The 16,053-nt window shown below is 39.4% G+C and overlaps 1 protein-coding gene across 1 annotated transcript; it reads right to left on the reverse strand.

Annotated features, from left to right (window-relative positions):
• Positions 1–526: 526 nt before the first annotated feature.
• On the reverse strand, positions 527–15,813 carry pdgfbb (platelet derived growth factor subunit Bb). Its single transcript, XM_042505893.2, has 8 exons — positions 15,681–15,813; positions 8,801–8,897; positions 7,757–7,813; positions 5,236–5,429; positions 4,944–5,126; positions 3,299–4,127; positions 2,352–2,505; positions 527–2,218 (listed from the first exon to the last, which is right to left on the reverse strand). Exons 1-7 carry the CDS (start codon positions 15,744–15,746, stop codon positions 2,369–2,371), a joined length of 1,563 nt encoding a protein of 520 aa, XP_042361827.2. The 5' UTR covers positions 15,747–15,813; the 3' UTR covers positions 527–2,218; positions 2,352–2,368.
• Positions 15,814–16,053: the final 240 nt, after the last annotated feature.

Raw genomic sequence — 16,053 nt, forward strand, 5'->3', positions numbered from 1 at the left:
ATTTCTTAACAAAACTTTGGAGGGTAACTCATGGATACTACAATGGTTTCTAGTCACCACAAACTTAAGCAGAGATTCCATCTCCTTTCCCACATGAAACAATAAACAGAGTGTTGAGTTGTGTTATTTACCGTGTTTACATGCCGATTGCAGCAGGCCGATTTTCATGGTCCAGTCTGAAGACACTAGTGACGATGATCCAAAAATATTCACAAGTAACAACAAAAACCTCGAAACAAACAAAGGCAGTTAAAAAACTGTGTGCCGGCATCCTCCTGAGCTGACTAACTAACTCATGACACCTGGGACACAATCCTAATCATCCCACATCCACAGGTGAGTCAAGGCTTCAAAATAAGAGCACTTACAAAAAGGAAAAAAAACATTTCTGACCTAAAAGTGTACATAAACTAAGGCATTAATTTAAATAAATGTATTAGGCTCAGTTATTAGATATTAATACAAAAATGGCTCAGACAGATATATAAGAAAAACTGGCGAGAATGAATAAAAACATGAAACAGAGTAGATTTAAGCACATTAGCTTCTTATACCCATATGAAAATAGCATTAGGTGGCAAAGTTATCATAAACATCATGTTCTGTCAACATTTCTTACAATAAAACAGACAAAATCAGTAACAGTTGTAAGTCGGCATGAGGAATGTACAAGCCATGTTTTTCAATAACTTAAGATGTTTGGTTGATTATGGATTATTGACCACAAACAGCATCACCAGTGTTTCTACATGTTGTTACTACTGCAAACACAAAAACATTATCTACATTTGCAATATTTGGCTTTTTGCTTTGCTTTTAAGTGACTTCCTGTTGATTAACTTGACCCTTTTACATTTTCTGTAAAGAAATGTCAAAAATATGTTGATTAATGAAACAAATACAGTGGGGGCAATTGAAAAAAATGTGATGTAGGTGGATGTTTCTTTCCCATCCTCCCAGAGTTCATAAGGAATGTGATTGTTTCAGTGGAAATGGTTTCTTTATCACAGAAAGAAGACAAGATGCTTCACCATAAGTTTTGAGATGCATGATAGAAGTGTAGGTGCAGGCACAAGTCCATACACACACTACAACACACTCAGAAATGCAAACCTAACACACATTTGACCTTGAGGATAAACAGCATGATCCTCAGAGGACACAAAGGTTCTGATCTTTTCTAAAAACTTGTCTTTCTGAATGAAGCGCCCAGCCATCACGGAGCATTGTTACCTATCTCAACCACATCTTGTTTGCAGTAGTTGTATAAAAAGTTAATCCACAGTAATGGCAGAGATAAATAAATAAGAAACAAAGCACAATGTCAGGTCACAGGTGTAACGCTATCACCTCGTATTCAGATAGCACCTTTTTCTTCACACCTCTGATGAGATTTTGAAATGCAACATTTGATGTTTTTGTCCTCTAATCACATCTGTGTGATTCCAGTGTTTGCATTGAGTTAAATAGAATTAAATATGGTTAAAGACAGACCATCACTGTTTTACGGAGCTAATAAATGATATCAGGTCTTGGTACGGTGAATCTACACAGCTTTACTGAGACCCTCAGTATGTGAGTCTATCACACATGGAAATACTGCTCATTTTAGTCACCATTACTTGTTGCAGTCTATTGATGATTGTCACTAAGATTATCCCAATTACAATACAACAGATTCTTCAATGACACAAAGAGTTATGTCCATTTGTATGTCCACTTTTTCACCAAATGCACTTTGTAGTCCAGTCCAAGTGTGGTTATCTTTCAGCAACAAACTTTGCCATTTAAACCCCATGTAGACTCGCTTCTGTCAACATATAAGTGCAGTTTCTCTCTGTTGATATCAAAAAAAGGTTTCAAAAAGAGTTTTGAAATTGCACTATTTTCCACAGCTCTACAGCGATGCAGTTTCAGTCCCCCACAGGGTCTGCGCTCGTGCATAATCAGTCAGTCCTCGGGCGTCTCTTGTTGCTTCATACCAGCAACTGTCATTCTCTTGAAAAGGTCCACCTTTTATTTATATTCCATTTTCTTCTCACCCTCCTCTTTACTCCACACAGTCGAGTTACAGGTTCACCAGACAGTCATTAGTAGTGTTACGGAGGAGATCTCACAGGACGACCAGGTTACTGACAAGTGAATAAATATTTATATGAAGGGAATCACTCTGCTTCACATCTGGATCCACGAAATACACCAAGTTCACTCTGTGTCCCTGAGGGGAAATCACAGGGAGACGTTCTTTAAACTCACATACTTTTAAATAGAATATAAAATGCATTAATATTCAGTGAATAGAAATATGACATACAGTTATTAAAAACTGATAGGTTCATCAATGAGCTCACCTGGCCTTACTGTGGCGTTACATTAGCATCGCTCTCATAGCTGCCTTGCTGATTTGTTTTCGATTCTTCCTCCTCCGTTTCTTTGGACGGGCTGGAGGTCTGGGGCCTGCTGGAGCTGACGGCTGTCGTGTGGTGGTCGTAGTTGTTGTCGTCACTGTCAGAATGGGATTTACATATTACTAAAAAATTGGTAAAAACCTACGATTTTTTTCCCACAAAAAAAACAACTTTTGTGCAACATTTGCTTCCCGTGTGGATGACAATGTTTACCATATGCCCGTTTTGCCGAAACCTAACCGCCCGTGACTTTGTTGCCTAATCCTAACCATCATGACAGTCCGCATTGGTTGCATGTGCTGTTGTTAAAGCATAAGGGTCGTGCTGCATCACTTCACAATGTGCATTTATTAATATCCTGACAAAAACTTAAACAGCTGACACATGAGGATACTTAAAATGTCATAAGTAGACACAGAAGGTCACTGACAAAGCGGCATTATGTGACGAGTTGGGATAAGAACGTGTTGGATGTTCACAATGTGGAATTATCAGGGAAAATAATCGGGTGCATCCCCTGACGTGGCAATAGTGACTTTTCAGCATTTTTCGTCACAAACGCAGCCCGGGAAAAACCTCTGTTCATCCTGAACACATTTTCTGTCATCACTGAGACAACGGGAGACCGTTAATCTTCAGCCTTGCTTATAAGCCTGCATAAAAATAATATGAAACAAGAATAAAACATTGACCACTGCCACCAATGAATGTCACCTTATTTGCCAAAAGGCCAATGGCAGTCGTTTATCAGCCGATACCGACGTACGACTCATAAATCTGATCATTCCTAGTAATTAATCTCTTTTGAGCACCTAATTTTATTCTGAAAGATTACTGAAACGTATTACTTGCGTTTCTATTAACCTATAGGTTCTAGGAATGTCTCTTACCTGGTCTCTGTGTTGTTGTTTGCAGATGATGATGGTGTTTACCATGAAGGTGGTGCTGACTATTCATTTCCTTTTCTTTTTGCCTTTCCTCCTCTTCATGTTTCATCTGCTGCTGCCTCAGGAGCTCCTTCTCTTGGTCCAGCCTCTTGTGGAGAAGCAGAAGCTCTTTTCTCTCCTGCTCCAGTTTCTCCTCCTCAGTCTGAAATATCCTCACTTCCTCAGGAGTCTCATTGTCTCTCCGTCTCGCCTGTCCTTGAGGCTCTGGATTTGGCTCTTTGGTCGGTCGGAACCTGCTCCAAACTCTCTCACCTGGCGCCTCAGAGGGACTGAACTCAGCTTGAGGGATCTCAGTAACGGGGTTAGAGGAACCACTCTTGTGGCTCTTTGAAAGTTTAGATTTGTCTTCTTGCCATGTTTCTGTGCCTTCGTCCCCGTTCCCAATTGCCTCGACAGCTCTCCCTTCAGTATTGTTGAGCATCAACCCTTTTTCCCCTTCTTCAAACTTGTTCTCTACCTCAACACCAACATTATCCACTGAGGAAACAGTCTTGTTGCCATCTGAGATCACACCATTTGCCCCCGCCACATTCTCAGTTTGGTCTTTAGTCTCAAGGAGCCTGGTGGCATTATGTGTCCAATGTGGAGCAAAAACAACAGCCTCTCCAGAGCGAGATGTGTCCTCCCCAGCCAGGCTGTACCCTTCTCCTGTCTGCGTGAAGGTGTCTCCTCTGGGACTCCAGTGCTGCTCCAGCAGGTCCTCCAGATGGGTCCTCTGGTTCTGCTTCAGCTCATCCCACTGATGGAGTTCATCCTTGGAGTGCATCTTGACCTTTGACAATAAAAGTCAACAAAATGCAATTCAGTTTAATCTCATTGTAGTCCATTAATCCTACAAATTTATATGATTTTAATGCAACAGGTACAAAGGGAGAGCTTATTGGGATAGATAAAATGCATGCTTTGCTCCAGGCATTTTCATATAATTCACACAAAATTACTGAATATTGATGTGTTCACGCTGAACACAAAGCAAGTGGTTCATGCAGCGTAAGTGTAAGTCAATGCAAAGACATGAATAGATGTAAATTTGTGCCAGGCAACCTGAATGCAAGAAAAAACTGTGTATTCACATTATTTGATTCCTGCTATTGGTTGAAACACATCATTAGCCAATAGCTGCTTTCCCCAACTAATTGGCACAACCCTTAGCACAGCTGCTAAGGGTTAATATTTGCCAGCTGCAAAATACTCCAAAAACCCACTCTAGCTGCCATTTTTGTGCAAGTAACGCAACACAAAAGTTTGTTTTGCTTACGGTGTGAACACAACAGTTTTCAATGTATTTATTATCCAGTGTTAAAATATTGGTCAAATCTATACTATAAACTCAACCAGTAGCATTGATATTATATTAAACAACAATAAAGGCATGAGATACTTATAAATGCAGCTGTTGTGGGAGGTGCTGACTCATGAGGTTATTCATAAAGGGCCAATGCAGGTCCAATACGTGTTGTAGTATCGCCATAGTGTGTACAAAAACAGTCAGGCTTTAAACAAGGTTAGAAGTTGGTCTATATTTGCTTTTACATGCATATATCCGAATACTAAAGCTTTAACTCAACTACCAACATTCACACTGTACCTGTCCATGTCCTTGGCTGAGAGTCTGGTTTCGATGCTGGTGGTTATGTTGTCTGCGGGATGGTTTTCTCTTGGGCGCAGGGGGACGCGGAGCGGGCTGACATCGGCACTCCACATGATCAACTACCGAAACCACCGCTTTAGCGTAAGTGGGTCTTTTGTTGATGTACTCGATCTTCATGACCTGGTGAGGTTGAAAACAGAGAATAATTCTGAGTACAGCACAAACAGCCTTTTCAGGTTGTTGTTGTGTTCGATATTTGTGTGCTGTAAGTTTCTGTGTGTTTGTTTACCTGCAAGTATCTGGTATGCGTGACGACAGGGACACACTGCAGGCTTTTGGTGTTGCAGCAGCCAGAGCAGCGCTGCACCTCGACGCAGGGCGGCCATAACAGGAAGTTAGCGTTGCTACGGTCCAACATCGCCCTGGTGACCTCAACCACCTCCGTACGAACTTTACACAGAGCCTGCTGAGCTGGCTGGGCATCTGAGGGATGAGACATGAATGAGTGTGAGCACGGGCGGATTATGGAACAATGAGCACAGGCACAAAATTGTTTAGTAATTGTTTGGGGCATTTCGTATGTCTTTATGGTTATTTTGCATCTATTTGTGGCTGTTTTGTGTGTCCATGTGCTTGTTTGGTGCCATCATCTTGATTTGCATCCCTCTTAGTTGTCCTTGCAGGTTTGCTTGTCAATTTGAATCAAAGTGTTGTTGCTTTGGGTTTCTTTGTGGATGTTTTGTGGTTGCTTTGTTTGTCTTTCTCGTTGTTATGTCTCTTTGTTGTCGCTTTGCTTTTCGTCATAGCTGTTGTTTTTGCATAGTTGTCTTTTGGTCATTCTAACTTTCTCTGTGTTTTGCTGTGGTGGTTTTGTGTCTTTTTCTGGTTGTGTTGTGTCTTTTTTTAGGTTGTTTTGTGTCTCTGTGTTTTTTGTGTGTCTGCTTGTGGTCGTTTTGTTTCTTTTCATGGATGTCTTGTGTCTCTTTGTGGTTGTTTAATGTCTTGTCATGGTTGTTTTGTGTCCCTTTGTGGTTGCTTTATGTCTTTTTTGTAGTTGTTTTCTGTCTCGTACTTGTTTAGTGTCTGTAGGTGAACAATACTTTTACTCTAACCACTGACTTTAGAAAACCCCCTTCCCTTTGTGTCTGTGTTTGTTGAACCAATGACTAAAAGAAAAAAATCTAAATACACTTGGGACTCCTCATGGTTTCCCACAGAAACTCTTCCTCTTGCTAAGAGAAGAGCGCAGATATGAGAGGCCTAAAGCCTTTCCATTCCACTGAGTTTACTCATTCATCCCCAGTGACTCACCTCGCTTGTTTGCATGTGTATTAAGTGTGATAAGAGCTCTCATCATTGAAGCCCAATTTAACATTTTGTACAACAGTGGCTCTGACTTATGCAGCTCACCAGCACAGCATCCACTAAAGCCTGTTAGTAGCTGTTGCAGAACGGAAACAACCAAGCCGATTATATTGTGAGACTCATGCATTTTTAAATGAGCAGATATGTTACAACTTCTTCTAATCAGACTCTGTGGATTATTGCATTGGTGTGTTACACAGAAGCATGAGGGAATTTATTTGCACTTTGCTGCATAAAGATTCACTATTCAATTGAGGACACATTTAAGATATTGGGCACAGTTTACACAGTGATTAATGTAAGGCCATTAGTATCTCCTCATGCTATAGGGAATCCAACAAAGTCACCCAGACGGTTGTAGATTGCTGTCTGGTAATTCAGACATCTGCTTTATCACGATGTGGAAAAAAAGGTTAATGGGAAGAATTTTACCGTGTCATTAAAGCCATACTTGTCACATCAATCAACTGGCAGACTGATCACACCCGCAGTCCACCACTAATGAGGACGGAGTACTTTTACATTCATGAGGAAAATTAGGAATCCTCCTGTCAGCACTGCAAATAAGGCTGTACTGAATATCATCATTTTACATTCAAAGCTTCTGTTGAGGTTTTGGAATGAAGTTTGAATGTCTGTCGTCATATCATATGACTTCTTCCCTAAAGATTTTCCCCAAAAAATCCTTGTTTAAATCCTCACAAATTCTGTTGCCTCCCTGTAACACAATATGTTTTCACAAAAAAGTTAAGTAGAACACTTTATATGACGAATAATTTTGAAGCTATAAAATGGATTTTGAGCTGTAATTTAGTGGATATGTTTCCAGGTACTTTTTTGTCAACTATTGAAGAGATAAATTATGATGTAGAGCTACAGTATGTATTATTATTATTAACCTTTATTTATCCAGGTTATTTGAGATGGTCTCTGAGATTGTGTTCATTGTTGTGTGTTGTATTGGTGTTGTATGTCTTTAGTCGTACTGTGAGTATGAATATTATGGATGTGTATCTATGTAATCTATTTAATGAAATATTGTTAAAATAATAAAAAATAATGGAGACCCCAGTAAGAGTAGCTATTGTTTTATACAGCAGCTAATGGGGATCTTAATAAACAAACAAACAAAAAATTTGCTCAATTTTTATCTTTTTTTTATAATGTTATAAACAAAGCTTTGAACCTTCGAACTATTTGGTACAGCCCTAACTACAAACTTTAACTTCAACACATTTATGACTACGAACATTTAGATATTTATCCTTACAAACTGTCAGTCATACCATGACAATGATTTCCTTAAGATCTAAAGACGCCAAATGAATAACAGCAGCTCCGTCTTTCATGATATACACTAAATTTCACAACTTTAGTGCAACAACAAACAAGTCTTTCTAAAGACACCGTGAGGGAATAAAAAGGAAGGAGGGGGCTCAGCTCACCGAGGCTCCTCGGTAGTCTGTGACCTCCATTGGCTGCAGAAGTCCCGTCCTCCTCATCTGAGACAAAACAACAAACAAACACAGCATTTGACTTGTGTAAACACAGCAACTTATTTTGAAATGGTCTGTTTTTTGGCACGAGGTGCACATTTTATTCTAAGGCCTTCAGCGCCCTCTGCATGTATAGAGATAAAACAGGCGCTCAAGTCTTAGCAGGAGAGGGTGTGGAGGGAATTAATGTCCCATGCGAGTGCACTTACAAGCATGTATGCAAACAGAGAGAGAGAATTGACCTTGCTTAATTTCATTTGTGTATTTTCATGAGTATATTTGTGTTTTAAGATCATGTATTCTGCCGGCTCCTTGTTTCCACTTCTGTTTGTCTCAGTAGATTTTATTACCGTTGATGTTTACAAGTCACAGTTAGGGTAGAAAAGTAGCCACTTACTGCTGTCATGTTAGTTTTCAGTTCATTATCATATTGCCCACACACAGCTTATCTGTTAGTTTATATATTGAGTTCAGTCTTGATTGGATGATTATTTTTTTAAATTTTGCAATACGAGAATAAAGTCTAGCTTTCCATGTTAGTGCCAGGCATAAGACAAATAAATCAGAGGATTATTATTGTTATTATTATTTGCATTTGGAGAATGAAGTCAAAATATCAAATATAAACTTGACATTTAAAGATCAACAGGGAAATCCTTTTTCTTTGGGTGCATAAACACAGTGTTGTAATAAAGTGTTAGAACTTTCAAGAGATTGTGCCAAAAATTTCGTCTGCACGAAAGCGGTCGCCTTTCAAGTTTGTCATATCACAAGACACAATTCAGACCAGAAGAGTTGACTTTATTCTCGACTTTTTTCAACATTTCTGCTCCAAATGCAGAATCCTTCAACCCTGAAAAAATGTTTCTCCACATTTCAACTTCAATCTCTGAATGCAAAAAAAAAATCCTCCTCTCATTTTTTAACTTCATGCCTAACCCTTACAGTTTTCCGTACATTTCATCAGTAATATGAGAATGCGCTGGTCTTTACCTACGGAGTCAGAGAGCAGCAGCAGCTGGAGGTCCTCTATGGAGGAGATGGGGCTGTTTCTAACCAGCTCCACCAGGGCTGCAGGCAGAGGCTCCCCCTGAAACACACAAGGATTAAATATCAATATAAATACCAACCAGAGAAACAAGATACATAACTCTGGACCGTCTTAGAACATGATTTCTGTGTAAAAGGGAAGGCACGCAACCATTTGACTTACTTTAAACACAACTTTCAGAAAAGCTATTTGAGAATTTCCCACCCTGTATTCATCCTGCTTTAGACATTACAGAGTTTTCCAAACAGTTCCTCTGAGGAAATGGATTCACGCTGCAGCACGTCTACAACTATTTCAAGGGTTTCAGTGTGTGAGTGTGTGTGTGTGTGTGTGTGTTTGCTTGACTGAGGCACAATAGGTGAAAATAAAATGTAAACAAACTGTTATCCCTTCTATCAAAAAGAACGAAACCTCCTACCACTCTGAGGTTTGTTTACATCAGTGACAGCTGTAAACACACTGAATTCTGACCCTTTCAGAAACCCAGAAAAGGAAGTTTTTTTTGGTATGCAATTACAAATGTGGCAAATTTATTGTAACAAGCAAGTATCGTCACTCTGTGCAACTGTGTGGCTCTTTTATGCATTTTTAACCCTTTGAAAGCTAAGAAAATTGGCCTGATTTCTTTCAAAAACATGTGAGGAAGCCAATTAGTAACTTTACAAGAAATGACACAAAATAATGGCAAGAAATTAGTTAAAATTAAAAGGAAATTACCTAAAAAAATTGCAAAACAGAAAAAGAAAAGTCAAAAACTAATAAGAAATGATCTGGAAAGAACTGCTACAAAAAAGTTTTTTTTTTCCTATAATATAATTTTAAATAAATAACTTTAAATACTGCTTTCTGGATTTTTTTCCCCTAGTTTTTTGTTAATTTTCAAATAATATTCTCTCTCTTTTTCTTTTTCAGGTCCATTTTCTTGTCACCTTTTACTAATTTCTTGTAATTGCAGGACATGTCTCGCAAAGTTGCTCATTACTTTTTTTTTTCCTTTTTTTTAAAATAAATCAACCCAATCTGCTCTGGTGTCACAGGTTTAAATGCTTGTTAAAGGAGTGTCCTAAAGTAATACAAGAAAACTGATGTTGATCCAGGTTTCAGAGGATTAATAGTTTTTGGAAGACAATGGCGTTTCACAGCATCAACGCTATAAATAATATCAGGTGGTGGCTCCACGGGAAATACTTGTTAGTAGGAAAATTCATCTCTGGTTTTGTTTTTCTTTGTTGATAATAACAAAAGGATGAGGTAACACTTGCATTGTACTTCAACAAGATGCGTTTGATCAAAAACATTTCCATAGCACCACACGAGAAACCAAGCAACAGCGCTAAATTGTGATTCTTCGGGCTGAGTGTGGGTTTAACCCCCCGAGTCATTAATGACTAAGAGAGCTGAGGGGGTTCAGCGAGGGGGAGTGTTAACCAAAGCAGACACACAATGGTCACTAAGAGCGGGCTGAATGACTATTGGCGTTGTGTCTTCTCATCTGCTAACATTTAGGGGTCAAAGGAGCCAGGAAGGAGTCAGGAAGTGGGGGAAGGAGTGATATGGAGAGGAGGAGAGAAGGGAGGTGCATCTGAGAAAAGAGAGGGATAATAGATGAATAAAAGACGGGTTAAAGTGGACGGGGATCAGACATGGGTCGAGACACTTCCTCACGTTGGTTTAAATGCTGTGGACGTTTGCTTTGACGTCTCAGAGATGAAACCATTGATGATCTCAAAGGGGCAAATGTGCTCCGATTGGTATTATAATAAACCAGCAAATGAAAAATATGTTAAGTCTGCACCTTTAAAAAAAAAATATAGGTTTATTTTATAGTGTAAGTCTATTCCAGTAAACTGTGCAGTGCTATTAAGGTTGTTTAGAATATAATGAAAGGAAGCACGGACATGTATCATCATCCTGCCCGTACGATACACCATTGACTTTCCTCCATTGTTGGTCGGCTTTTCAGAGAGTCCGATTATACAGCGGGGAAATGCCTGCTGTATTACGCTTACATCTCCGTTGTAGGGCCGTCGATGCCCCTGAGGAGCCATCATGATGATTCCTTCCCCTCGTCAAATGGAGCAAACCCGCCTGCTCGGCTAATTGTGCTAATTATAGGATGTGTGCCTTTGTTCACAGTGGTGCCTGCTGTCATGACGATTTGCGTCTAAGCAGGAAATACTAACTAAACACCTCGGTTCTGATAAACAAAACAGATGTAAACAGACGCAAAATCCGCAGACAGAGTTTGTAAACACACATCGATGAAGTTTAACGTCAAACTTCAAGATGAAGATTATGATACAAATCAAGATTATAAAATAGCAGCTTTTCAGCTCAGTAGCCAGAACAAAAGGTTGACATTGCATGTTTCTGCAACACCGAGGCAAGACGCCTGTCAAGCCACTTTTTTTTGTTGGGTTTTTTTTGGGGGTGTTACCTGTTCCAGCACATTTTTAGGTACCATGGATTTTTGGGACCTGTCCCTGTTTCTTGCAGCTTTTGAGCCCCAAAATGTGGGTGTGGTTTAGCGGCCTGTGACTGTTTTAGCATTGTTTCAGCTTCAAACGTGTTTTTTTTTAGGGATCCTTTGCTAAATTTCCAGCAGCTTTTAGCCCCCCAATGTTGGTGTTTTTTAGGAACCTGTCTCTGTTTTTCCAGCAGCTTTCCAACCCAAAAATGTTGGTGGTTTCTGAAGACCCATCGCTCCTTTTTTTTGCATCTGTTGGTTTTGTTTTTCTGACCCATCACTGTTTTTCCAGCAGGGATAGCATCAAGAAAAGCAGCTGTTTTTTTTTTTGTTTTTTTTACAGAAAAGCAAGGATTGTGCCCCAAAATTCAGTAATTTTAAAACAAAACATGGTAAAGGAGCACCCTATTCATTATGAAACAGCTGTTTTACAGGCGTCATACTAGAACATAGTGTTATCAATTTATCAATACACATTGATTATGATTATTTGAAACTGTTCAATACTTGCTTTCCGCAGTATGAAAACAATAGTCACGTTTTCTCTTATTTTCAGTGTTGACCACAGTCATTCTGCTGTTCTCTGCTATAAACCAAGAAAGAAAGGTCGTCACTGTCATGTTATCGCCTGGTTATATTATTTATTAAAAAAATTAAATTGTTTGCCCACAATCAGAATTTTCCCAGTGGTATGGAATATTGATATTTTTCAAGGTATTGTGTTGAATTTAGAAATCCCAGTATCATGAAAACTAGGGGCAATAACAATCAATCGACAATCGATTAATTGGTCGTTGAGAATTTAATCGAACATGTGAAAGTTTAGTGATTAATCGACAGGCTGACATGCTGTAAAACAATGTTGCTTTTAACTTTGATTGAGGGAAAAAAAACAAATTTGGTATTGTTTGAAATAATCAAAGTGTTTATGTCTTTTTCAAATAACAATTAATCAATTAATCAATCATTAAATTTACAGATTAACTGATTAAGGAAAGTGCTTACAATTTGCAACCCTAATGATAACACTACTGTGATTTTGGCAAGCAGCAAAATTTTCAGAAGTACCATTTCACAGAAACTATTGTGTATATTTTCGCCATTTTACACGGTTCAAAACAACAAATTTTTGACATAATCCAGTTATCACCTGAAGCAGCTCTCATCCCCTGAAGCTGTCTTGGACATATTGAGGAATGCCAGGTACAGGCAGCAGCTGCAGCGGCTGCAGCGGCTGCAGCGGAGGAGAGGAACATCTAATGGTACATAATTAGAGGGTCAGGTTTGCTGCCGGCGCAGCAGCCGCAGCACGTGTGAAGTTTCACATGTAGCCGCTGAAACTGTGCCTACACGTGCGCTATACTGAAATGTGTGAATGAATGTGATTTTAATTAATTCCTTTGTCATAATTTAGCACTGAGTTGGAAAGATGCTGGATGCAAAAGATAATGATGAGTTTAAAAGTCTGTATTCCTCTTTGGTGGTCCACAGATGAATGTATACTCCATACATTCGCACAGTTTAAATTATCACTCACGCTGGAGACTTGCTGTGTCTTAAACTCATTCTCTTGTTATAATGTTCTTGATTGAACCTACAGACTCCATCATTTCACAGCTGCTGTACTATAACTTTAAAATCAGACACGGGGAATTCCTGGTTGTATACCTCAAAGCCTTTGTAACTTTCTCCCTCTAAAACACTCGGCTGTGAAATGAAAAGACGGGTTGATGACAGGAATTTAAAGTCATCCATCATGCACCTTAAATCTTATGTGAAGTAGTCATGGTGATGGTAGATTACATGCATACACTAAATTGTGTATGAATGAAAGGAGGAACGAAGCCACTTCAGATGCCAGCTCACATCCTGCAGAAACTGCATTTATTTCCCCCTTCTTTTATTTTGTTTTTACTTTAATTGAAAGCTAATGTTGTTTTAGTTGGTTAAGCTTTAGTCGTTGGTGTCTGCATGAAAAAAGGCAGGTTGTGCCCTCTTTTTGACTTGTATAAATGTCCACTTCCCATGACTGACTTTAACTGTGTGTGTTTTGACCCCATTTAGTTTTAAAGTGACTGACACTCATTGTGGAGCTGAATTTCCTGGTTCAGGAACACAGATGAAATCTTAACAGAGTCAGAAATACAGATACAATCTGACTCAACATGCATCTGGACCTACTTCTATAGACTTTTTTAAGCAAAAGACGCAAAGATTTTTGCTAAAAAGAACAATGTCGTTTATCATCAAGCCTCACTTGACCTGGACGAGACCCTCAGTTAAGTTTGGCCTTCCTGTTTGACCCCAGCACTTTGCAAATCTATCCTGCACCCATATTTCACTTCTGCCTGTTAATTTTCACAAGATTTAAAGCAAATGCTAGTCAGATTTGTATTTAAATGGAGCAACAATGCAGAAGTGGTTCTCTATGAATGGAAAAAGAAGTAAGAAGTGGATCTGTCTGTCTACGTTGTAACCCTGTCACAAACTTAACAGCAAAGTGCGCCACAAAACCAAAAATTTTTTTTTTTTTCTTTTTACCGGTAGTGCTGTTTAGCAGTCTAGATTGTTTTGGTGTGAGTTGCTGAGTGTTGGAGATATCGACTGTAGAGATGTCCGCCTTCTCTCAAATATAATGGAACTAGATGGCACTTGGTTTGTGCTGCTCAAGCGCCAAAAAATAATACAATTTGAAAAAACGCATAGCAGACGGTGTGCATCTACTCATGGATGAGAGGCTCTAACAGCCTGAGATGTCAACATTAATGGCGTCCTCCTCAGCAGAGCTGTAGCATTAGCTAGCTCAGTGGCGCTAGGTGAGCTAGCAGTAGATGCACACTTCCTTCTGCGCGGTGATACGGTTGGTGGGTGTAGTTTAGTAGAAAGAAAATAGTTCCAACATAAAACTGCTCACAACAAGGTCTGTGGATTATCTTGAGTAACCAGGTAATGATGTCTGGAAAAAAGACATTGCTGTTGAGTTTTTCAAATGGACTTTCTTGGTGCTTTGAGCACCAAAAGCTCTGGTAAAATTCAGGTTAACGCCCTTTTAAGTTGGAACAACAACTCAAAAATCAGTGAAAATTGTGGTACTGAAGTTGCTGTCATATGCAGAAACACAACAAATGAAAATAGATGTTCGATTGTTGGTAGTAAACTTTTTTTTGACTTACATGTTGCGTGTACATTTTTATTTAATATGGCCATAAGTCGTAACTGTTAGTTGCTCTCCACTTAGAGTAACCTACATCCAAGGAGCACTTAAATGCACCATAATTCAGTTATATTGGAATCTATACAGTCAACATCTCCAACACTCGACAATTTACACCAAAAATGATCTATATTGTTAAATAGCACTACAGGTAAGAGGGAAAATCTTTATTTTTGACTTTGGGGTGAACCGTCCCTTTGAAAGCCTTAATTCTCAGCTGAAAATGTAATTGAGTTCTGCATTTCTCTCCATTTTAAAACTATAAATGCAGGTGCTTTTAGACGCTGACCATTTGGTAAGATGAGTGATTTACATTGTGTCGATGCATGACAAATACACCACACTGCGCACATTCTGTGTCATCTTTCCTCCGAGATATATTTCATTAATGTTTCACTGCAACTGTGGTCTCTCCTGGTCGTCTACTGTAACTAACATATGGCCTCTATACAGCTTAGTGTTACAGTGTAATGTTGCTCACAGAGTGATTTATGGACTCGCTCAACATCTGGAGCGGCATCCATGAACGGACCACGTGGAGCATCCAGCTGTATCATGGCAGCCCCTGTTTCCTGCCTCATCACAGCGGGCTGACCTCTGCATGTGTGTGCCCCTGGGCATCCATTCATAAGGCCAGCTAATGGGGGGAATAACTGTTATTTTCTGCAAAGGATCACACCCCTCTTAGAATAAACAGTAAGAGTTAGGCTGGCTTTTATAATGAGAGTAGACTGAAGCAGGTGCACTGGATCAAAAGTTGTAAAAAAAAAAAAAAAAAGTAATAAATAACCTGGATTTATTTTGCATGTTTGTGTGCAGCTTCTGTTGTGTTTGTTAGTAAGAACAAAAGTGCTTTTGATATTATTACTCATTATTTAGCTCCAAAAGAGAGTAGAATGCTGTAGAATTATAAGTTTCACTCAATTTTGGAGTAAGGAGTTGCAATAATTTTAAAGAATGACTTTACGTTTAAATAAGTTATCATACTTTCATGCCATATCCTGTCAGTGCTCGTGCAAAACTTCCAAAAAACTTCCTTGGGGACTCACGTTTTTTTATGATAATTAAAATATTTTAACATAAGTGTAGTTATAGAAGTTACAGTGAAGGTGAAGCATCTCTAAAAGTTGGTCAGACTCACCTCGGCCACGCCAACGTGCAGACACGCCGCCAGCAACGCGAGCAGCAGCTGTACCCACGAGCTCATGTTGCTGCCCAGCCTCGAGCCTCTTCGACGGACCGGGCATTTATGGAAGCGCGAGAGTCCCTCTCTCCTCAGCACTGCGCGCGGGGGGACAGCGGCTCGCTATGCGGAACTGCGCGCGCGTAGATGGTGCGTCCACAGTGTTGTCTCTCAAGCAGAGATATCCGAAGAAGAAGAAAGCGCTCGTGCTTGGTCAGGCACGCAACTTTAAGTCCCCCTCAAAAAAAAATAGAAAACAAAGAAGTAAACCTCCAAGCTTTAACTCTGGCACTTTTTCTTCAATTTGATGTTCAGTCTTCTCTTTTTAGTT

This window comes from Plectropomus leopardus, chromosome 18, assembly GCF_026936395.1.
Source record: "Plectropomus leopardus strain MGB_pleo_1.0 chromosome 18, ASM2693639v1, whole genome shotgun sequence".
In the NCBI taxonomy this organism is placed as follows: Eukaryota; Metazoa; Chordata; class Actinopteri; order Perciformes; family Serranidae; genus Plectropomus; species Plectropomus leopardus.

What these genes read in the sequence shown, in the direction of transcription:
- pdgfbb (XM_042505893.2), bottom strand. Translation starts at nt 15,746, where the DNA reads ATGAGCTCGTGGGTACAGCTGCTGCTCGCGTTGCTGGCGGCGTGTCTG. An exon ending in TGCACGTTGGCGTGGCCGAG is followed by an intron (nt 8,898 to 15,680) that starts GTGAGTCTGACC and finishes TGTGTGTTTCAG; the next exon opens with GGGGAGCCTCTGCCTGCAGC. An exon ending in TCAGCCAAGGACATGGACAG is followed by an intron (nt 4,128 to 4,943) that starts GTACAGTGTGAA and finishes TTATTGTCAAAG; the next exon opens with GTCAAGATGCACTCCAAGGA.